At 39.8% G+C, this 25316-nt stretch overlaps 1 protein-coding gene across 1 annotated transcript in view; it reads left to right on the top strand.

Moving 5' to 3' along the window:
- Positions 1–24856, top strand: part of vps9d1 (VPS9 domain containing 1) — a 57434-nt gene extending 32578 nt beyond the window's left edge. Inside the window, exons 15-17 of the mRNA XM_050072634.1 lie at positions 1626–1730; positions 13088–13204; positions 21734–24856. Of these exons, the coding sequence (XP_049928591.1) occupies positions 1626–1730; positions 13088–13199 (217 nt within the window). The 3' untranslated portion in view covers positions 13200–13204; positions 21734–24856. The remainder of the gene's footprint in view (positions 1–1625; positions 1731–13087; positions 13205–21733) is intronic.
- Positions 24857–25316: the final 460 nt, after the last annotated feature.

The raw sequence follows: 25316 nt of genomic DNA, 5'->3' as shown, positions 1-25316 counted from the left end.
TGTTACCTGGAAACATGAGTCAAACATGGCCCAAACCGCAGAAGGGATCTCAATCGATGATTAATTTTTTCCTTGTTTATATTGTAGGGACCAAGAATGCAATCATGTCTGACATGTTGGAATATAATCTGCAAACATCTTCCCTGAAAATCAGTGCAACTTGGCCACAATTAAATATATATGAATCAAACCAGCATTTCAAAGGAAAAGCTTTCAATGGCTTGCACTACTTGCTCATCACTTTACAATGTCATAATCTAGCCAGTGGCCTCTGGCAACTCTAATTCAATGAAACTCATTCAAAAGTGAACCTAAAATGTCGCCACTAAATTTGAATCCAAGCTCCATTTTTTAAAGAGGGTAAATTTGGACCAGTACTTCCCTGCCTCCAATCTGCCAGTGTCCACATTTTTCCTGTCCTGATTGCGGCTCAGTAGACCCATATGTGACTTCTTTTTTTAGTCCATGTAAGTACACATTGCCTTTCAACATGTCACTGTGACTCACATAAAGTGTTTTTGATCAAGGCCTGAGTCAGATAGAATTTGGAAGTGCTACAAAATTCTGCTGACAGACAAAACCCGCCAGATTTCAGCAGGAATTTGTGTACTTTATATTTACATGGCATGTTTATTTCTCCTCCCTCATTGTTTCAACTTATTTTATTTTTTTTTGCTGTACCCTTTCACTTTGGTTTCTAATTTACAGTCTCTCACACACAAATGCACTTTATTGTACTTGCTGCCCTCTTTTATTCATTCAACAGCATTTCCATTTTTCGTCAGTTCTTTGTCCTTGACCAACTGGGAGCTCATTTGTTCTCTAGTGTGCTTTTGTCTATATCCCTTTCTTTTCTCTCTTCTATTGTACTGCTAAATTGGTCGGCACTTTCCCTCCGTATCCTGTTAATTAAGATTTTTCCCCCCTTTTCCCATTTATGCTGTTTTTTTACTTGTTTTATCCTTCACTGAATAGGAATGCATTGCAAACCCATAATGGAGCGTAATCTTCTCACTAAAATCAGTATTTATGCGTGTGGGAAGACTGCATTATATCCTTGGAATGCAGAGAAACTGGTTTTAGTGTGAGTGGATCAATGTCTGTGTTTACAGTAGTGAACTCAGAAGATTATAATTCAGGGTTGCGATTGTGTGTGTGTATGTGAGGTCCAGCTCTCAGTGGTTACATGAGTCTGTCCACACCTTCCAGAACCCTGCAGGAGGAGAGTATCCAATTGCATGTGGCTGGGTCAGTTGAGGGCCAGCAACCTACCTTCTCACGCAAACTAGCAAGCAAGCAGTTAGCCCTGCGTGTGAGTCCTGATAAACAAATGGTCACTGTCTGCACACAGGGAGAATGCTATCAGGCTGTCATCATCTCCATGGCTGCAATTTGTCCTCCCAACAGATCTCAGGGAGAGAAAAAAAGCTTTATCATTTCCATCCCTGAACACGCATCCCATTAAGAGCTAAATTTAATTTAGTTTCCATTCGGTACCCTAGGGAACGCATGCCATCATACTGTGTAAATGTCACTCTTTATTTTTTCCCTTCTGCTTTATTTATTTACATGTGTTGTCCTCTTTTACTTGATCTCACTGCCTCTTTCCTTCTTTCGTCTCACAGCGGTGCAGATGACCTGTTGCCCATCCTGTCCTTTGTTGCTCTACGGTGCCAGTGTCCTCAGCTGGTGTCTGAATGTGCTGCTTTGGAGGAGTTTATTCATGAAGGGTGAGAATGCATCTCCTTTGTTTGCACCAAGTACACAAAATTTTGAGTAGATTTGTCACAATTTTGATGGAATAGGGCATTGGACTCCTAATATACCTAATGAATGTTCGGTTTGTCCTTTTTGGGCTACTGTAGAAACAACACGGTGGACAGAAAAAGGCCTGCTCTGTATGTAGATATTAATGGCTTATTATTAGTTTAAAAAAAACCCACAACGATTCTTAGTTTCAGGTGATCATATGATCATACACTAATGAAAACATAGTTACGAATGTTACATTCCATTTATGCCAGTAGATGCCCCTATATCCTATACACAGCCGGTTGCACCAACAGGGCTTATGCGTAGTCTTAAGCTAAGTCGGTCGTAACTTGGTGTTCTAAGTCTGACCTAATAGTTACGCTGGTTGCACCATCTAGGCTTAACCCTTCTACTCACCTAGTCAAGAGCAGGTGTAAGGTCATTATCAAGCTGCGCCCATGTGCTCTAGAGCGCAGAGAGCGCAGCTTGATAATGGCATGTCTCATCCACCATCTGTACAACGAGCGGGCATTCAGACGGGAGAGAGTAATTAAGGACAGAAGCAATCCATTGGACCTATATAATGACGAGGAGCTGATTGAGAGGTTTCGATTTGGTAGGAGAGATCTGTTTGAACTTACTGAAGAGCTGTCACCAGATTTACAGTTTGTGTCGGGCCGCAATGCAGCCTTACAGTTGCTGATTGCGGGGCAGGGGAATCCTCCCCAAATACATCAACAATGATGTCACCGTAAATTGAGGTTTTCGGGAGAGGACCCCGCCAGTTGGGTGATTTTTTTTTTTTTTTTTTGGAGGAGACGTCTTTTTTTGCCTTGCTGAGGAGATTTTTCCACTTCTTCCTAATGTCAGCCTCTGTATGAAGGCAGCCAGAGTCTGAACACACACTGATGTGCCCAGTTATCTCTGCCCATACCGACTGTTTTTTCCTATTTGTGATGACGTTTTACTGCTTGGCAGTTAACACGTCCCTGTGCTGGCCGTACAGCTCGATTAATTTTCTAATTTCAATGTCGGTATAGTTAGCCTTTCTTTTTCGTTGATCCTCCATGTTTTCTTCAAATCTTAAACTGTAAATAAACTGTCAACACAGATGAGAGGGGCTGTCAACTGTCAAGCACGCGGGTTGAATCAGCAGCGCGTCATTTAACGTCACCGCGCTCCTCTAGGCAGGCCGCATGCTGCATTCCGTGGGCATTCACATGGACGTGCACAGCTAAGACCGGCGTAGCTAAGACCAGGCGTAAGCCCTGTTGGTGCAACTGGCGTAAGTCCACTCCTTAAGACTGGTCTTAACAAAGACTGTCTTAGGAGTTACGACCAGGCATAGTAAAGACCAGTTGGTGCAACTGGACAAAGGTCTTTTTAATATTTCTAAACAATTATTATAAAGTCATTAAATAATAAGAAAAAAGTCCTCGCCCTCTGTCTTGTAAAGTTATTCCTTTGTTGTGAATCTGGATCAGGGGAGATTCGATGCTGGGCGTCAGCCAGCTATAAACATGAGAAGGCTGTTCAGGCAATGCCAACAGTTATATGGCTGTACGCCAAAAAAGCCTTTGACAGGATTTTATGGCCATATTTATTTAATATTTTATCAAAATTTGGATTTGGTCCCATCTGTATGAGAAACAACGTGAACCAGAAACAACATTTTTTCTGACCATTTTCATCTTCACTGGGAGACATGACGGGGTGCCAAATATTTCCTTTAATGTTTTCTTTAGCCCTTAAGCCTGTAGCCTGTGCTCTTCGTTAAAACCCATAGATAAGAAGTATCTCAATTGGTGGACATTTTCATGAAATTTATGCGCTGATGATGTTTTATTAAGATGATCTGATCCACTTACCTCTATACCCAAATTGTCAAAGATAGAGAATAAAAGTAATTGGAATAAAATTGAAGCCATTTGACTAAATCATTTTACTTGTGTTCATGTAGGCTCTGCCCATTTTGTCTAAAAACCTAAAGGACTGAAATACTCAGGTATAAATATCAGAACGCCTGCAACACAACTGATTATTTTTGAGTCCAATGGTCCAGGTTTACTAAGAACCACAAGAGATGACTATATAAGATGGAAAACTTCATCTTAGTAAGGAAGGGTAGATGTATTAAACATTAATGTCCTCCCAAGATTGGGTTACATCTTCCCCTTCACATTCCTATGAATTGATTTAAAGAAATAAATACTATATTCTATTAATTGTCTGGAAAAAAAATAAAAAAAATAGAATAAATCACAAGAAATTGTGCAGAGGAGTAAATGAGAACTGGTTGGGCCTGATTTATATCTCTATTACCGGTCATACAACACCATATTCCCCATAGTATGGGGTTATGGAGGTCCAACTCGCAAAGCAAACTTTGATTGGCTGGAAGGACAGATAATGATCATGATGGTATTGCCCCTAATCCATTGCAAGGTTAAATAATCATTGATACAGTTCTCTGTTAGTGTGGTTAAAATTCCAGTTTTGAAGGAATGTCCACCTGCACAGTAGCCTTCCCCCATGACAAACGGCCTTGTACTTAGATTAAACATGCCCAGAGTTAACCTGATATAAATCTCAGTCAGTGTGCACAACACTCATAACTCTGAGAGGGGTCTAAATCCAAGGTTACATCACAGCATGATAAATCAATTCTTTGGATGATATAATATTTGCTAAAATTACTCAGTCTTTTTTTGTGTCTGCTTGCCATTGTCAGCCTGGCACTACACTACTGGCCCTGTTTTATTGTTTGGGAAGGAGCTACACTTGAAATAGATGGAAAAAGTGACACAAAAATGCCATAGGAATTTCAAAATAAAGACTTTAAGATGAACATATGTATCAACCTTTTCACTTTGCATCGATAATATTGAATTGTTGAATCACTAAATTGATATATTGATCCATATTGATGTGTCTTTACACCCCTACACTGTGACAGCTTTGATTGATTACAGAGTTTCAGGGCAGATTAGAATTTGTCCAATTGAACTTGGCAGTGTATTACGCTGGTCATCACTGTCTGTCTGTCTATGTCTGTCTGTCTGTCTGTCTGTCTGTCTGTCGTGCAAGCTATCTTGTGATCTATCTTGTGAGCTAGCTAATGGACCCGCAGAGAATTATCACTAACTTCGCTGTGAGCCTCAAAGAGTAATTTAGTGTCCTTTAGCTCATTGTTTTGGTTTTCCAGCCCTTAAACTCTGTCCTCATCAACCCTTTTCATTAGCAGCAGCAGGTCGCTGTTTTCAGTGAAAAAATCTCTTGATAAACACACTGTACACTACCTTCACCAAATGACAAAGTTAGAGCAGCTAAAGAACCAGATATTTTTCTCAACTAAAAGCAGAGTGAATATTTGCATTAATAAGTGGCCAAAAAAGGACTGCTAATGTTGCTGTCTGTTGGATATATAAAAAGGCACTTGTTGCTAACATGTTCACCACAACAACATGCAATAATATATCAGTTTTGTGTTCAGCTTTAAATTAGAACAAAACAATACAGAACTTTATATTTTAATCTTTACAAGCTGGAAAAACCTCTTAATAAAGCATTTATACCATGGGAAACAAACTTTATTCATGTTTAGAATGGAATTAGGTCAAAATAACACATTACAGCTAAAATGCCCTCTATACACCACCAGTATATTCTCATGACATTACAGTTTGTCCACAAGAGAGCATTGACAAGTTTATTTTATAACATGTTGTTTGCATAAGCCATAGCTGCTGGCAAATACCAAGATAGGACAGTAGGTGAGGGCTGGAGGTCTTGAGTTGAGATACTACATCATGCTGATCTTGGTTGCGTGTGAGTTCAGACCACACCCAAGAGGTCTATTCACTGCCATAAAAACAGTGGGTTGTAAGAGCCAGCTGGTTATATTGGCAGTGGCCAAGGAATTTCAGGATATTTGGGATTTGGTTTTTCTTCTCTATAAAAATACAAATAAAATCCCACTTGATGTTTATGTAGTTCAGTGGGTTGGAAAAGTTCAATTAAAGGGAGAGGTGGAACCAAGACAGGCCACAAGGCTATGAGAGGGTGCATATGCTCTCGTTCTCCAAAGGCTGTGAATGAAATAGCCAAGAGTCTTTAAAATGATTGGTTTAGTCAACTGTCATTGTATATGGGATTTCATCTCCAAGTATGATGTCATGTCTTCAGTTCAGACATGGACTAGTTGAGATATAAAGCTTTAAAAAAATACAATAATCAAGTGAGCTAGGACAAGACGCTGATTTATTTGATATGAAGCCTGGTGAGATCTAGTGGGATTATAACATTTAATTTTACTCTGATATTCTTTTTTTATTCTTTTCCTTTGAGTACTATGTCAAAATAGAAGCTCTTCTGAGTAAAAATTTTATAATATCCTCTAAGCATAATGTAAATTAAGTGGTCTGAGACAAACAATAGGTTTCTGCACCTCACCATGGCTCTGTGTTCAGCCTCTAAAGAATCAGTATCATGCCGATGTGCGTCAACCAATCAAAGGTCAGCTCAGACCACTGCCTTCCTATTGGCTGTTCTACTACATACGCGCGTTCCCGTGCCGCTGGCAGAGGGGGAGAGTAAGCGGCAAGGGCGAACAGTGCACCAGGTAAAATAGCTATTCCAGCATTGGCTACAACTGCCTACACGGCTAAACAACCCAAAAAAAGGAAGACAGAACTCGGTTCTCCGGAGCCCTGGAGGGAGGGGAAGGGTGAGATGGGGCCGGGCCCAGCTGGAGGGCGCGAGGGTCGGCCGTGGGAGTGGAGCCGAGGGCTCTCACGGAGAGCGAGAGCCGAGCCTCGCGAGTATGTGCAGGTCCACGAGGGAGGGATGGGGCGGGCTGCTACGTGGTGAGGGAGAGCGAGGTTCGGGAGTATGTGCGGGGCCGCGAGGGAGGGATGGGGAGGGCTGCTGCACGGTGAGGGAGAGCTGAAGCTCCCAGAGAGGGAGAAATAGAACCAAGTAGGATAAAATACTCGCCTGCTCGTCTGGTAGGAGGGGCTCAGGGCGGAGACGAACGAAACCTAACTCAGATGAGACTCAAAAGGCGGAGACGAACGAAACCTAACTCAGATGAGACTCAAAAATCGACCGTTTTCAGGCTTTCTACCTACTGCAGCTTTAATGTTCTTCCTGATATGTTTTGTCTACTTAGGCCAGGAGTAGAATTTACTGTAGATCCAGTTAATTTGCAGTCACCAGAGGTGGACCAGCTGCTGTCAAGCCCCTCAGTAAATGTTCCTTCAAAGATGTAGGCTGTGGTCACACTCGTCTTTTCAATGAGACTTAACTGTCAAGTCTGTAAACTCCAAGATCGGATCTTGTTCACAGTAGGATCGGATCAACCAGACCACATGCAGAACTAGGCTGGCTTGCATTGAGTTCGACTCTTGGTGTGTTGTGAACGGCATGTGGGCACAATCAGTTCAGTTTGTCAAAGATAAGTCTCGTGTCAACTTTCCACTACAATGGAGGTTCATCTCCTGAGTGAGAACAAAGGAAAGATTGGGGCGGGAGCACAGCTGAGACCCATTGTCTTGTGGCATTTTTCCATACACATGTGCTGGCTGGACTTGACTTGGTTTGACCTGGTCATCAGCCCAGCGTAGCATGGATGTGTGTCTCCATTACAGCAGAGGTACACGCTTGAAGATGTGTCTTTTAAAATGTCTTGATACTGTGACGAAAGCTACCACAATTTTACATGGTTATTTCACTAGTGTAACTGTGTTCTTTGTTCCTTAGACAAATAATTGTCTTGGCTCAGCAATAAAGGGATAGTTCGGATTTTTGAAGTAGGGATGTATTAGGCTCTTTTCCATAGTCATTGCATTACCTAAAGTAGACGGTTGGTGCACCCCAAGTTTGGAGAAGCAACCAGTACTGACACAGACACAAAGCAATGCACTGCTGTGGATGAAGTCAGCAACACGTATCTCAGCCAACTGAAAAAAAAAAAATCCTACCTAAAAAAAATCTGTATCAGTTTAAGTGTGTGCTATATTGAGAATATTTTCACTACTTTACCTTGTCGTCAGACAGTAATTTCCGATGAGGAATTGAAGCGGTTATATAGCTCTCTTCAAAGCCAGACTCCATTGACAAAAACAGAAATTTAACCCCACTGAATGCAGGAGCTGCTGGTCTACTACTGTTGCTATCAGTTAGTTTGTGCTACTGTGTGACTTAAGCGTTTAGTTCAGATTCACTAAAGTCACACAATAACACAAACCAAATAACTGATTGACGCAGCAGTAGAGCTGCAGCTCCTGTGTTCAGCGATGTGAAATTACTGTTTTTGTCAATGGAGTGTGGTGGCTTTGACGAGAGCATAGTTGTGGAACTGAAGTCGTTAACACTTTCCCTGTTAGAACAGGCTGTGTGACGGAAAGGTGAAGCGCTCCCAAAATTGTGTACACTTAAAGTGTCGAACTTTGTTAGGTGGCATTTTTTTAGGTGTCTAAAATATGTTTTGCTACTGACCCCCATCCACAGCAGCACATTGCTTTGCCTGCGTTTCGGCACTCCTGCCGTTTCTTAAAACTGGGGGCATACAGACTGACACCTACCTTACCGTGTTTATTTTATTTAAAAAAAAATAGTTTAATGACAAGCCCTGTTCTGCCCTCTGTTTGAGCGCATTTAATATTTAAATAGGTTTTGTGGACTGCAGTGCCCCCTTTTGGTTACTCAATAGCAGTAGCTGTAGAGCAGGGAATTTCCCTCAGAGTTAAGGAGCACATGGTGAATAGCATATGGTGACCGCTTCTCCTGCTGCAGTTTTGTCTTCAGCGTTGTTGCCTTGGACACTATTTGTCCATGAGTATTTTGGTTTAACATTTAATAGATATGACATGCACAATATGTTTTCTGTACATTTGTTTTTCTGTAAATTCAGCTAAAATGACCTGTAGCCTAACTTTGCTAACTGGCTAACGTGCTTTGCTCTGCTACTCGGTATATTTTATTTCAGATATAGTCATGTCAGTGTGATAAGTATTCAGAATCTGATTTGTGTTTGCATTTTGTATTTTTGTTGCAGTTTTACAGTAACTGGTCTCCATTAAATTTTCATGAAAAGTCACGCCTTGTGGTTATTGGAGAACAAGACTGTTCGCTAACTGTCTAGCTCTGTATGAGGACTCATTGCGAGGACAGTATGGTGTAACCCAGGTCACTAAAGGTTAGTCATAACACTGAAAAAAAAAAATATGATTATAAATAGATGACATAAAACAGCAGTTCAGTTCATATTTAATTTTCTTTAAAAGAGAATAAATGGGAGTTAGAAAAATATATATATAAAATAGTACACTGTGGTTCAATAAATTACAGAATTAAAGATTTAAAATCTTTATAACAAGGATATTATTTTGTAAAATGATGTGAAATGCGGTTATTTCCAGCTATTTGTAGATGCTGGGTGACATTTTTTTTTTGTGAAAATTTCCTTTATCTAGTGGCTCACGCGACTTCCGCATGGCAACAGGGGAGTAGATGCAGCCAGCCAATCAGGAATTTGCGTTAGTGCGTAGTTAACGAGCTAGACCTTGGGGAAGTTATTCCTGGATGTTAATAGATGAAGAACCGACGAGGATAAGCTATTGTACGTCGTGTTACTTCGGTGAAGATGTAAGTTGCCTCGTGTTTTTTCCTTTAGCTGCCCTGTTGCTAGCAACAGGTAATTAGCTGCCTAAGTACGCTCAAAATTACGGGAGTTGAGAGAAGCTACATGCTAAATTCATGCTGATTTTTCCTTATGTCACCTGGCTCTGCTAAAGCGGACTGGTAGCTGCATTGGGTGTGAGCCGTGGAGTTTCACCCGCTTGGAAACACATTACGTTGAACTTCTGGTGAGTGAATTTTGCTGTTGTTTTTTGTGTGTGGATTATTTATTGATTCTGACCGGTGTTATATGTTAACTGAGTGAGAAAATTGATGGTTATTGTCTGTTACGTTCAAGTTTTGAATGTAATTGAAGAAGCTAGTCGGCCCGCTTTTGTGTGCGCGCGTGTGTTTTAGGTGCGCAGCGTGGCAAAGCTAGATGAGAAGCTGGGTCGGGGCAGCAGATCAATGTTGTAATGTTTTCATGTATGTAAAGGAAAGCACTGAATATGTAAAATTTTGCAGAGTAAATGCATAATTAATTTCGGAGTTGTAACAGAAAATAATTTTCTTTTGGCCTTTTAGGCCGGGTCTTTTTCTTTGCCTTTGGTTTCTCTGAGTTTCTCTTCGAGTGTGTCAGCGTTGGATTCCTCGTGCGTGATTCTACTGCTGGTCTCCTCACTGCGTGCGTGGTGGTGACGGAGTTGAACGGTAGTGGCGAACCAAGCCCAGTAGATGGAACGATCCTGAATCATATGATAGGCTGACCAAACGTCCTCTTTTGCCCGGACATGTCCACTGTTCACGTCCCGTCCAGGACGTCCATGGGCGTTTTATAAACTGATGATAATGTCCGGGTTTCCGCGTGTTTGTGTGTGTGTGTGTTAGAGTGCGGCAAGGGCAGCATATTTCTGTCCGAACCCGAACCGAGCCCGACATTATTTAATGACCAAAGCACTGAGTTTGTGTCACACAGTGGTTACAGGCTATTTAACAGGCCGGGCGTGCGCCGTGGGTGCTCAGCTGCGGAGAGGGAGACCTCCGTGTTTGAGACGGGAGCGGGAGGCGGGAGGTCCGACGCTTCTAGCGAGAGGAGAGGGAGAAATAAAACAAAATAAGATAAAATAGGAAAAACCTGTCTCCCTCTTTTATTTTATTTTCAGCGTTTAATCAAGGCGGAGGCGGGCGGCTGGAGGTCCGAGACTTCCAGCGAGGGGAGAGGTAGAAACAAACAGCCAATGTGTGTCTGTGTGTGTTATGTTCAGGTGTTGTCACGTAAATAACAGTGCCCAAGCAATAAACAGGACAGACAATAGGATTTTATTTATTTTTACACTACATTTTCACTGAAAGCTGACCGAATCCGACCCGAGCCCGAATACAATTTATAGCTACATTTTTGACCAAACCCGGCCCGACCCGTCGGGTACCGTCGGGCTCGGATCGCCACACTCTAGTGTGTGTATGTGTCCCCTATTGGGGCCTATCTGAATTTCTGTCTTTGAGAGATATTATTTTGTAATATAACTGAATTTTCTATCCATATATATAAATTTTAAATATAAGGCATCTTTGAGTAAACTGCGAGTATCATTTAAGTAGGCTATGTCGTGGCTGTCCGAGTGTCCTCTTTTTTGGAAATCAAAATATGGTCACCCTATCATATGAACTGTGTTACCCGCTGGAACTGGTAGGACAAATAATTGCCAGTGTTTAAAGGACAAGTTCATTGACTATTATTGTATTTCATTTTCTTTTCTCTCTCAAACTAAAAAAAAAGCAGAGAAAAAGGAACAAGGACTTTGAAACTGATTGTTGTTGTTGATATTCAATTGTGAATACATGTGATACAAATTCTTCTTTAATATGTGAATATGTGAATTCATATGCGTGTTTAAGGTTAAAGAAAAAAATTAAAGGACCACAGTAAAGAGAAAAAAACCCCTTTAAAATACATAAGGTTCAGTGTAAAGTCTTCCAAATAGTTAATAAGTTAATAATTAATAAGTTAAGTTAAAACCAAGTTGTCTAAATAGAAAAAAAAATCTAAATAGAAAAAAAAAACACAAAGGGTGATCGAACCCACAATTTAAAAGAAGCTAAAAGGTTGTTAGATGCTCTTAAAAGCTTCAAACAAGAGTTCCATTTCATTTAAACATTTAAAAAGCTGAATTAACTATTCAAACCAATTTAAAAAAAAAAAAAAAAAAAAGAAAAGTTTTAAAGGTAATAAGACGATTTATCCTTGTGTGTGAAAGAGATTTGATGTGATCAATCAATTGTTAAAGGAACGAAACACATTGACTTTGTTTATTGTTTTTGTTTCATGCATTTTTCCTGTTGTCAAACACAAATAATACAATGCAACTTTTCCTTTAAAACTTACCTGCTGTCCATGAGTGTCATTTTAGTTTTGCTACTCAACTGCTTTTAGTTAATTTCTCATCTCTCCAGTTAGTGAACCTAAAAATTTCTGATGTACTGGTCCAATTAGTCGTTTATTCTATAGAGGTAGAATCTGTGCCACTTGGTACCTAACACAGTTAGCTAGGGCTGAGCTGGGTTACAATAAGCCCTGATTGTATTGTTTTGTTTGAGCAGTAGAGGGCGTAACTCTCAGACACAGGCTTAGACCTAAGAGAAAATGGCAAAACCAGTTTATTTTTTAAAATACATTTTTAAAGGATTATTATTATTATTATCATTTTTTTCCGTTTCTTAATATCGTGATAAATTCAGTATTAGGACTTTTTGTTATGGAAATATGGTTCTGTGAATTTAGGCCTTCCAAGAGCCACTTGCGTTAGCAAACATTACTGGCAGAAACATGACTTCACTGCAACCCAAATATATCTGTTAAACCAGTCAGGAACAACAGAAACAGAAACAACAGAAATAAATATACATTTAGTCAACCTTTTTATTTTCTGAGGTTAGTTTTTAAGTTGGTGTCAGATTTTCTTTGTGGGTGAAGAAAGATTGCCAACAAATATTTTCCATCATAGTTTTTGTTGATGAAATTAGGATTGTGTATGCTACAATGCTTTGTGGTTGCTTGTTATGGTTTGTAGTTGCATTTTTATATATTTAACTTTAACACGGACATTCTGGGTATTGTGCCAGGCTAACACCACATTAGTTATATTTTTTTCAGACCTACTACTTTTTTCAGTCAAGAGATAAGCATCTTCTTATCTCCTTTCTCACTCTTTGTGTGCAGTGCAGCGTCTTGGCAACAGTCGGTCTCGTGTCTTGCTCTAGTTAGTCGAGGTCAGCCAGAGTTGACTTGCTCTTCAGTCCCCTTCTGTCTCTCTTCTGCTGTATCTGAACAAATCTCCTCCTTAATCACTTGTTCTTCTCCATCCATCACCCCCCTCTTTCCTCATGCTGCCCAACTATTTGATACTAATGTACCAAAGTGTTGAACATTGAGCAGAGATGTTTGGTCCTTTGCTCACTATGGGAAAATGTTGATGTGGTGATTTCAGCAAAATGAATAAATTGAATCTATTCTGCGCTGGCATGTTTGGCATATTTGTGGGCAGTTAAGCCTCATTTTGTTTAGTTCTGTCAGAATGAAATAGTTTTGTGTTTGTGTCTCTGTTTGTCATCTTACAGTTTTCTTTGAAAAAGTTCAGATAAATGGAAGAACTCAACTTTACCTTTTCTACTTGAACTTACAGATGGCATGTTAACTTTCATTTCTGTTTTGCAGCTATTTGATAGGAGAGGAGGGCTACTGTCTGACCTCCATGCAGAGTGCCTTGGCCTATGTCGAGTCATTGCAAACAGGAGGAGCTCACCTTCCTGCAGACAAACACATTTGAAAAAGGTAAAGGAACATCCACACTTTGACAAACATTTTGTTGACTTTTGTGCAAAGTAAGCTATAAAGGTATGAACTGGGCTTCTCATTAAAACAAAGAAAATATAGTATTAAGATGGAAAAAAGATCTTTCAGCATTTTGTCAGTAACCTAAACTTACATTTGAAAAATATTATGACATTGACAATAGGGCTGCAACTAACGACTATTTTAATAGTCGACTAGTCGCCGACTATTGAAACGATTAGTCGACTAATCAGATAATTATTAAATTTTTCTTAAATTTAGCATGAGGTTGCTTTAATTATATGGCAAATGATAAACACAAGAAAGATGGGTACTTCAATGAAAAATGCATCTTTTATTCAACTTTGCTGCTGATAGGCCGGTTCATACAAAAAGTAAATAAAAATGTCCTATCTAAAACCAATTAGGCACAGTGCTCGGTCAGTATAGACATAAATCCATAAATAAATAAACCTCTGTCCATTTTTTAAGGACAGGCAAATGTGTTTTATAAAAAATGAATAATAAATTAAAATCAAGTAAACATTTTTTCCTGTAAACCAAGGGCAGGCACATTAGCAGCAGTAAAACAGTAAACAAAACAAATATTAAGTGCATTTTGTGAAGTACATTCAGTGGTCAACTGCACAGTCTGTTGCAAAAGAACTTTACAATTCTCAACAGTCTGAAATCTAACGGTTTTAACGACTGATGTTTGTAGATACACAGCTGAAAATAAAGCATTCAGAGTTGTCCAAATTCAAGTTGTAAACATGGACTGTGTGATACAACCTGGACACAAACCTGTCATGGTGGACAGACCAGGTTTAAAATCAACATGAGGCTCAGGCTATGTCGTTCAGTTTGGCAGGATGTAGTCTGGGTTGAACTGGGTTATCATCTGTTGAAACCCGGCACCATCGACCATGGAGAGCGGCCTCATATCATAGATCAGCATCTGCAATACTGACTCAGTGAGGGCAGTCGCCTGTTGCGGGGTGCACGTCTGCTTCTTTTGCAGAAAGGGGTCCATGGTGGCTCTCTTCTTCGGACTGCATGCATTTAATTTAAAATACTTTTGTCAGGCACAGTCAGGCATAACGTTAAAGCTCTCTTTTAAAGCGAAAATACGCTTATAAAATGTACAATGTACATCAAAAACAAAACGTATTGGCTTGAATGTTACTTGAATCTTACCGAGGCGAGTCAGACTCCGTTTCGTTCAACTGTCCGACGTGCTTTCTCTTTAAATGTTCGTGCATCACCGAGGTGCTGCCGTGATACGCAAGGTCTGCTTTGCAAACCTTGCAAGTAATCTTTTTATTCGCCGTATCCAGGCTAAAATGCTCCCAAACTTTAGAAGTTTTGGTACGCGTAGCTGCTGTGTAGGACGCCGCCATTTATGTATACGTTACCGCTCGGCAGAGACGCTATTGCGCATGTGCGACTCTCGGCAGAGATTGTAATGAAGTGAGATGCCTCACTCCGTTGGAAAAACACGTCTGGCGACAATTGTCGACAATGGAATTCATTGTCGACTATTTCTATTATCGATTTTTGTCGACTACGTCGACGAATCGTTGCAGCCCTAATTGACAAATGATGTGCACACATATCTTTTATTAAAATTAATGTCTTCCCAGCCTCATTAAGAACATAGTTTTGGATACAACAGCTGGATTACTAACCATATATTCTCTCATCTCACTAAGCTGTGTGTAGTTAGATGTTTCAGCCTTGTTCAGTTTCATCTAAATTGCCAAAATAATCAGTTGTTTACAAGTGCAAAATCAATGCAGCTTGAATAAATAAATGTTGGCATTGTGGGTTTTAGCAAACCATGGATAATGTTACATGTGTACATTATTATGTAATAAATATGTTTAAACTTAACATTTCAACAACACTGTAATTAACATGTAGTCAGGTTTAGGTACAAAAACCACTTGGTTATGGAAAAGATTATATTTTGGCTTTAAATAACCAGTTTTGGTGGCACAATCCCCTTTAGAAACGCAGTAATGTCTCGCTAAACAAACAACAGGTTTTGTTGCAGCTTTACAGCAGTCTCGCCCACAGTAGGTGTCAACCCACCCACCATCCCCTCCACCATCCAATGACAAAGTCAACTTATATACTACGTCTTTTTAGCAAAAGTTAAATATGATAAATCTGAAATGTACAAATGTAACATATCCATGGTTTGAAGAAATGTACAGTTTCAACATTTATTCTGGGCTGACAGAGGCGAAATGGGCTAACAGGGTTAAACGCAAATTAATGCGCATAGAATAACAACTGGTGACATTAATTCTGTAGTTTGGTGCCATTAAACAATTGCAGAAGAAAAAGGAACAATGAGATGAAGTAATCAAAAAGGGTCCCTCAAACATCAAACTGTGGAAAACATGATGGAAATATGACATTTGTTTGTTTCATGTACTGTATTGATTTGAGGAGCGTTACAGTCTCCTCATCACTCCACAAACTTCAGACTTTTAATCCGTCGCTATTTTCCGTCTCTTCCTCACCTCGGCCAAGTGTAACAACTTTTTTGATTGTGGGTCTGAAATTTCTGCAAATTCCAGTCAAATTAAAATTCCGCTTGAAAACAGGTGCATGAAAATGCCTTGGTGTTTTTGAGACCGATTAATACACTGAGATGCTCTAGAAGATAATTACTGATTAATGGAGGCAGTGTGCCCTCGTATCATAACTTCAGACTCTGTGCTTCTCCACAAGCTGTTTTTACAAATTTGAGGGATTTTTGGAGCCTTTCTGTGAGCTGTTGATTGTTTGCATCTGTGGCTGCGTCTCAGCCTTCATCCAAACTCTTTGCTGTTTGGGTTTTACAGATTACGATGTAGACTCAACTGACATGGAGATGAGTAAACACATTTTGTGTTTTTGTTTAGACTGATCTGTTTTTTTTGTTGTTTTTTTTTAATGACTTCACATGATGACCTGTGTCTCAGTCAGTTTGCTGTTTGTTAGAGCTGATCTTAGAACAGACTGAGGTGTGAAACACAGGCCTGAGCAGTTTTGCCAGCAGTTACGAGGAGAGAGATGTTGGGAGGGGGGGGGATGGATGGAGTGAAGTAGACTGAGACTGATGCATTACACTGAAGGATGAGTGTGTCGCTGAATGGCTTGTCTGGCGCCCAAGGTGATGTTTCCACACTGCTACTCGGCGGGACGGGGCGTGATGACACTGCATGTTATGAAATGTGACATCCTCAACTGGCATTCCCCAAAACTCCCAGTGACACAATGATTCCACTACAGCCAAATATTTAACTTTGCAGATCGCTGTGCTCCACAGAGCTGTCGCTCATCTGCCGGGTGGCTGGATTGAGAATTGGAAGAATTCCGAGCATTTACATACATACTAAAGGAACAGCTTTAATTTTTTTATGTCTTCTTTATACAATATTTAGACAGTCGTTACATGTATGGCTTCACATGTCTTCTCTCTTACACAAAATCAATTTTGACCACATTCATATCTAATAAGGCTGTAAGTCATAAGCAGTTGCTTTCCGCCAGAGCTTCAGAAACCCTTTAAAGGCCCCTACACATGATGCATTTTTAACGCCCTCAAATTCATTGCACTCGATGTAGACGTGTGTAAGGCTAAAGCGAGAGCGATGCTGTTGCCGTGCACAAGAGTTCCAAAGTGCCTATTTTTCTGGGCAAACAAACTCTTGAAATGCAGCAACGTGCATGGCATGTCACGTGACGAAGAGCAGTTAATCACAACCGGCAGATGTCTTTCCTTTCTTGCATGAACATCAGTCTGTGATAAATATGGGAGAGAAGCTGATCATTCTAGTGCAAGGCTGCTTAACATCTTTCCCTCAGACATTATTTTGGGCCTAATACACACTTAGAAAAAATAATGCCTGGAAAGAAAATCAGCTCCGAACTCTGGATTTCTGGCAACCTCACATTTTCCAGGCGGTATAAGATGCGGCATGTGTCCCAGCCCAAAAGCATCCAGGCAGGGCGTAAAATTAACACCCGCCAAGTGCCAATGGCAGGTAAAAAATGAGTTTGGCGTGTAAAACAAAAACACACACCCGCCAGTGGCCAATGGAAAATTTTGAATTGCATGTGGGTTTTTTATGTGCTTCGACCATTTCTGCCAGCTGTGTCCAGGGACGGTTTTTGCTATGGGCAATGTGGCCGACCGCCCAGGGCGCAATCGATGTGAGGGGCATAGCGCCCTCCAAAAAAACCCAAAAAACTCGCCAGTTTTCTAGACTACCGCTCATTTCCACGCCAAGTTAGTGGAGTGGGCGCCCCTATTATCACGTTTCAACCAGCAGCAGGAAGGAAAAGCGAATCCTGGCGGTTGTGGGTTGAACGGGGGTCACAGACAGGAATACGGCGGAGGCTCATAGGGCTCTGCGGCGCAAGATAACGGCTTACCGGCGACAGAGAAGTCCGACTCCAGGTCCAAGAAGAACAGACAGTTAAACGGAGTACAAATGTCGCGGGGCATTTTATTGAAAAACGGAAACTAGACGAGGCTGGCCAGCTGCGGTCATGGCTGACCTATGACCCGCACACCAACACGATAAGCTGCAGCCTTTGCCGCAAGCACGCCAAAGAAACACAGAGGACAGGGTTGGATTTTCCTAAAGTTGGATTTTCATACTAAAAACATGAGGTAATTATTTTTCGTCAAATAAGGCACAATTTTTTTACTTGGCTGGTGAAAAATATGTTTGGCTAGCCAGACTAGCCAGTGGCAGATGAGGTAAAATGTTAATTTTACGCCCTGCATCCAGGACCAAAAACAAGCCTTAATTTAGATTTTTTATTTTATTTTTGAACCGAATATATACAGATGGGTGATAATGGAAAACCTGATTAAAAACAAAGCCCCTTTGTGTGAAATTTTCATGTAATTTTCCAATCAAACTAACCCAGTTTTTTCATAGTCTTTTTTTTTCCAGTTTATCTCAGTGCCGGAGTCAGATCAGTGGAAGGAAGAAGGTGTCTTTTTTTGATGCTACTACTGGGAACTACCATTATTGTCTAAAACCTACTGCATTGGTTTTTTTTTCTTGAAAAAATTGTTGAGGATTTGACAACATACTCAAAACCACAACTGTTCTCTCAGTGGCTTGAAAACGTGACAGACTATACAAAGGTTTGGAATTAAGTTAATGTTTTCATGGAAATTGTTCACTTTAATGAGAGAAAAACACTTTGGAATAAGGAATTATCTTATCCTTGGACTAGTACTACTGGTAATTTGGAAAAATGTTATTAATCAGTAGGGATGCACGATAACTTTTCTTTTAAACCGATACCGATACCGATAACTTTCAGCTCCTAAAGGCCGATACCGATAACTGATAACCGATAACACACACACACATATACATTTTTTGTATATATATATATATATATATATCCCTAAGATCATGACATCAATACTATGAACAAAACCAAAACAGTTTTGACTCTTTAAATGAAGAGATGTTTATTTTTTCCAATGAGAAACTATTGGCAAGCATCTCAAACATTTTCGAAAAGATATCAAACAAAAAAACTATTTGATATCTCAAATGAACATCAATTTAAATAAGGTGCATTACTTACTGATATAAAAATAAAGGCCCCTTGAACTGATGAAAATACATGCATCGGGATTACAAACTGAAAAAGTTAATTCCAGAAGGTCAAAAAAATAAATATATATAGAAAATGATTGCACTGAACAAGTTAGACTTGTCTATGTAAACAAACTGAAAAAGTGCATTCCATAGTAACAAAAAAATAAGTTTAAAGAATTTTGGCTTATGGTTCCATTCAAGTGAATACCTTTTCACTAAGGTAAATGGGGTTCAGTTGTTCTTTTATCTCATATCAGGAGAGACAGAGACAGAGACACAGAGTCTGTGTGTGTTTGAGATAGTGGTGTCACGGTACCAAAATTGGGACCCACGGTACGATACCAGTGACAGTATCACGGTTCTGAGTAGTATCACTATACCACAGCAAAAATGAGGCAGATGTGCCTTTTGTCATTTATAAAAAGATAAATCACTTTTCTATAATACATCAATGATATTTCAAAGGAACAAATTACTTATTGACTTATTCATACTTCAAAAACAGCATCAATAAGTGATTAACATAGGCTTATTCATACTTCAAAAACAGCATCAATAAGTGATTAACATAGGGAATAGGGGATCAAAATAAAATAAATAAATGAAATAAAAATCAACCAGCCACCATCCTCCCCTGACAAGTCCCTTCATAAGTAACGAACAGTCCCTAAAGTTTCTCCTCTGATAGGCCACATGCCCCCATGGCTCAGCTGTTCAGGTACTTTTGGGCAGTCATGACAACAAGTTATTCACCTGGAGCCAGACTTCTTCGCCGGTAAGACGTTATCATGCACCGCCGTATTTGACAGGAATACGTATTCCTGTCCGTGTCTGTGACCCCCGTTCAGTATTTGACAGGAATACGTATTCCTGTCCGTGTCTGTGACCCCCGTTCAACCCACAACCGCCGGGATTCGCCGTTACTGTTTATCGCCACACTGCCGACATTTTACTCTGTCTACTGTTTATCGCCACACTGCCGACATTTTACTCTGTCCATCACCACACGCTGTTTGATTACGTTATCAAAACACGCCGCTATTATTTGGCCTTGCTTTTCACTTATTCCACCGAATACCAAATGTGTGTTTTTTTTGGAAACACTGATAAGTACTGTGGAGTTTTAGTGCCGCGGTCTACCGTTGGTACCAGTATACCATGCAAATTGTGAGAGAGAGTGTGCGCATCTGTGTGTGTGTGTGTGTGTGTGTGTGTGTGTGTGTGTGTGTGTGTGTGAGAAAGAGAGAGTGTGCGCATCTGTGTGAAATTATGACCGAGTTAACGAGTTGTTTTCTGACATGAGGGGGTATTCATGAATTTTCCCAGTTAGAAAGAGTTTTTCTGATTATGCTGACGTCACTTGAATTCAGCATTCACTGCAGGCCATTCAGGTCTCATAGTGAGAGCGGGGCACTGCCGTGCTGACAAAATTATATATGTTATCGGGGCTATTCGTCATGATATCGGACTTATCGGAATGACGTAATAATTCCGATAATTATCGGCCCGATAGTTATCGTGCACCCCTATTAATCAGTGGTCTGAAAGTGTTTTTATCTTCAAAAAGTCTTCCAAAAACAGGTCTTGTCTGCACCAGTAACAGCCATGGCCGGAGGCATTGATGTTTTTGGGTTGTCTGTTCGCCCATCTGTCCTATTCTCATGAACTTTTCTTTTTTCAAATTTGGCACAGATGTCCTCTTGGACTCAACGATGAACTCAATTCAATCAATTCAATCAATTTTATTTATAAAGCCCAATATCACAAATCACAGTTTGCCTCACAGGGCTTTACAGCATACGACATCCCTCTGTCCTTTGGACCCTCACAGCGGATAAGGAAAAACTCCCCAAAAAAACCCCTTTAACAGGGGGAAAAAAACAGTAGAAACCTCAGGAAGAGCAACTGAGGAGGGATCCCTCTTCCAGGACGGACAGACATGCAATAGATGTCGTATAGAACAGATCAACATAATAAATTAACAGTAAACTGTGTGACACAATGAGACAGAGAGAGAGACAGAGAGAGATGCAGGACAGACGGTAATGACAGTAGCTTACAACAACATTAATGAAAGTAATAATATTATAATTAATAATGATATATTAATATCTGATAGTATACATGTGTGACAATAATCATATGTGTATAATAACAGTAGAAGTATAACTAATGATAACAACAGCAGCAGCAGGAGGCATCTGGCAGGACCACGGCAGCAGCACAACAACACACGTCACGTTAGCCAGGCACCGCTGCAATACGAGTTACTGATTGGAATTTGATGGTCGAAGGTCAGTGTGACCTCACAAAACATGTTTTTGACCATAATTCAAGAATTCTTACGCTAATTATGACAAACTTTCACACACACGTCTAAAAGAATAAAATGATGAAGTGATGACATTTTATATCCAAAGGATCAAAGGTCAACTTCACTGTGACATCATAATGTTCTGAAAAAACAGCCATTATTCAATGTCATATTTCAGGAAAAGAAGAGGAGATATTTGGTCAGATACCGAATTGGTGACAGTAATTTTGGGTGTCCACCTTGAAACTGCTGATTGTACAGATCTTCTGTGCTGTGGAGGGGAAGATGTGTGTGAAGCATCCATATTTTCACAGAAATAGACGTAAACTGTCATCGCAACGACTGGTTTACGGAGGCATACAACCACGAAGCATAGTAATTCTGTTTAAAGATATATGTCTTGGTAGGAACAAATATGGCTCAGTTTGGACTGTTGGCCACAGACGGGCTTAGTAAATGTTTTTGGTCGCACATTGTTGGTTTTAGTCTTTTTATGAGATTAGAAAAAATCAGCATAACTTAACCTTGAAGACATTTTTAAACTGCATGTCCAATGGAGGGAATAATATATTCCATTTTGTTTCGTAGGTTGCTGCAGTCACAAGAGACCCTAGCAACAGTTCATCCCACACTACCTGCTGCACTACAGAGAGGTGACAGCTGAACCTGCAGCTCCCTGCAAGTTTTGCAGATGCATGTTATCTTGTATACATACAGACATTCTGTATATTTAACGAAAGGACTTCTTTTGCTCTCTTTGCAACCGAGAACTAAACCAGTGCCTATGACTTGTTTCTAACCAAATCAGAAACTGCGCTTTGCTGGGACCTCTAAGGGTGTGTTTTTAACCTGTAAAGCACTGCTGCATTAGCAAGCACTGGATTGTTAAAGGGACCGCACATGGTTGAGATTGGAGTCGTCTTAGGGAACTTTTGGAAGTGAAGCCATTAATTATATGAATTCCTACTGAGGTAAAACCTGTGATATGTTTAACTATTGAGGGAATATGATTATAAACCATATTACAGGTCTTACGATTTTTTCCCTGCGTGAAGAAGCCAACCGTGTGTGTTTAGACTGATCTGTGTCTTCCGTAGACTTTGGTAATAGCATTTCATTGTTTTAGCAAACTCACTGGAAGAAAAATGTCTGTTTTATTCCATGTACCTTGTGGCTTTTTGTCTTTCTGTTTTTTCGTTGTTTGTTTTTTTTGTTTACAAAAACACGCAGACCCATAATTAAGTGTGTGCATTTGTTAGTGTATGTGTGTGTTCATGTCAAGACTGGTGGCAAAATCCATCCACAGACTATGGATAGAAAAACTGAATGTATGTACTTTGGGTGCTGAAGTGTTCAGCGCTGAGGCTACACTGGATGATGACTTTGAGTTCAGACAGTAGATCTATTTGCAGACAGACTTGCCTTCGGGAGAGAGAGCAAACAATTTTTAGAGATGCCCTGCTGCTGTGGGGTGAAAAGTCCAGATTGTACTTTGCTGTGTTTGCATGTAACAGCATGTTGGTTAAGATTTAAGTCAGGTATACAGAGTAAGGAAATTTTCGCAAAGTGAGGACATTTAGACCTGCCCTCACCTTTAACAGACCTTTAAATACAGGTTTGAGGGTTCAGGCGTGGTTTTAAAGGAGTACTGATCACTTGGATATCCACTCACTGTGTGTTACCTTGAATTAATGGAGAAAACATTGTTTTCCTGGCATGGCTCCAGAGGGAAGAATCCAGAAAAGGCAAACAGTCTTCATGGATTGAAGCAAACAGGGACTGTGTTTAACAACAGCAAAACAATATCAAAACATCTGTTTGCAAACTCTCATGCAACTCGTGCAGTAGAGTCCAGTCTCGTTTATCCAGTCATATGCTCGGTACTTCCCAAACACATGCATTTTTGCTAAAACCTCACAATTCAAAATACATTAGTACAAACTGTCTCATGCATGGCTGAGTAGTGTACCTGAGCAGGTGCTTGTGTTTGAACTCTGCACGAGCGTGCGCATGCTCAGGGCACAGGCTCTAGGCTGAAGTGTTTTATATTGTAAGGTTATAGCAAAAATGCATATGTTGGCCTGGATAAGTGAGACTTGAATTATACTGCACAAGGTGTATGAAAGTTTTTTAAACAAATGTTTTAATATAGTTCTGCTTTTGTTAAATTTGGACCCTGATTACCTCAGTTAATGAAGAATGTTCATCTGTTTTGGATTCTTTGTTCACCATGTGAGAAAGTTTACTTCATGAATTATGAGTTCAACGTGATACATAGTATTCCTTTAAGGCTCAGGTTAGAATTTGGTTGAGTTCAAGATTAGAGTAAGGGTTAGGGTTGAGCATTTAGTTGTGATAGTTCAGGTTAAGGTAAGGAGCTCGAGAATGCATTATGTCAGTGAATGTCCTCAATGGAGTAGAAGTACAAGATTGTGTGTGTTTGTGTGTGCTGCTTGTAAGACATAAACCATGCCAAAGGGCTTCTGTCTTTTAATGCCAAGTTTCAAAATCAACAAACTCTTTACAGGAAAGCAAAAACGTGAACTCACTTTCACAACTCATTTTATACTTTTCTCCCATATCCCAATGCTTCTCTGATGTCCACAGTTGCACATAATTCACAACCATAGAATGGGAGTGAGATGAGAACCTATATATTTGGAAACAGATTATCCACTGGTAGATCTTGAGGCTCTCAGAGAATATGAGATGTTATACAGAGATCATGTCATGTTGCTTTGACGTGACTGGACTGAGTTCTTACCGATATTTAACATTTCTAAAATGCTTTTCTGTGAAGTCTTCCAGCTGTTTGGTTTTAAATACATGCAGACACAGAGTGGGTGTTTACCTGAAAGGGTCTGGTGTTCATGCATTTTTTATTTTAGCCCGTTACCTGCAAATCATGTTTACTTGAGTGGTAATTCTCTGAAGCATGCTTTTTTTTCCCCTGTAAGTCTTAAATGTGCATTCATTCCTTCCAGGCAGCCATTAGTTTTTATTCATCTTACCACAGTGGACAAATCAGCGTTCGATTTCTGGAAACTTGCATCAAATTAGTCCCAGTTTGTTTCCAGTTGTGTTTCAGTACTGCAGTTAAAACCTCAATGAATTCAAAGTGTGCCGTTGTGGCAAATCTTGTGCATTCAGATGTCTTTAATCATGATGTCCCTCAGTAGATGATGGCCAGTGGTGTGTGTGTCATGTGTAATAAATGGATGCTAAAATGTGCAAAAATATTGTTTGGTTTGTGTTTTGAAGACACACCTGAAGCAGACTTGCCTCTAGTGTCACAGAAAAACTACAGTTTTATATATTGTCATTTTATTTAGTTTGGTTTGTTTGCTTGCTCGAATTTAATATTTTTTTTTTATCATTATTTTTGCATGTGTCCAGAAGATGTGAAAATATGTCCTAAGAACTGTCTTGGATTTACTGCCTACTTTTTGTGACATTAACACCAAAAACAAATTTGTTTATGTAATAATCTTTATGTAATTATATTAAAAATGACAGGATGCTGTGATATTTTGCAAATTGAACTAAGCCACTGTTTTCATGTAAATGATGTATAGTAGTTTTCATTGCTTCTGAAAACTGAATGTGAATGTGTTATCAAACAGTTTTACTGTGAAAGGTTGGAAATGTAAGAATGATAAATGAGTGTTTGAGAGATGGGTCAATAAAGAGAACAGAGAAATATTTAAATCACTTAATGTGTGTTGTGGTCTGACTTCAGCCCAAGGCCTGTAACATGACGCAGGTTCAAAGCCTACCTCAGCCAAGAGGAACAGGTTGTTATATTGGATAGCTATTATTAAGAACATAAAAAAATACAGCAGAAAGCAGCTCTGTTGCTGCAAATACGGCAAGAGGGGAATGCTGGCAGAAAATTACTAATTGTGTAAATTTGAAAGTTAATATTTATTTTCGACTCAATGAACTCAGTGCTTACCAAGTATTTCTATTGTGACAGATGTAAATTCTACAGCTCTTAAACTTTAAACTTGATGCAGCAACTTCGTACTCAAGAACTACATTTAGGTTGGACACTGCCCCATAATATGTCAGCAGTGTAAAATGAAATACACAATCAGTGGTAATGTTATGGTGTGGTTTGAAGGAATTATACCGCATTCAAGTAAATGTCATACTGACTAATAATATACTG

Source organism: Epinephelus moara, chromosome 20, assembly GCF_006386435.1.
Source record: "Epinephelus moara isolate mb chromosome 20, YSFRI_EMoa_1.0, whole genome shotgun sequence".
NCBI lineage: Eukaryota > Metazoa > Chordata > Actinopteri > Perciformes > Serranidae > Epinephelus > Epinephelus moara.
The sequence above is the reverse complement of the archived record's forward strand: the minus strand, read 5'-3'. Positions and strand labels throughout refer to the sequence as shown.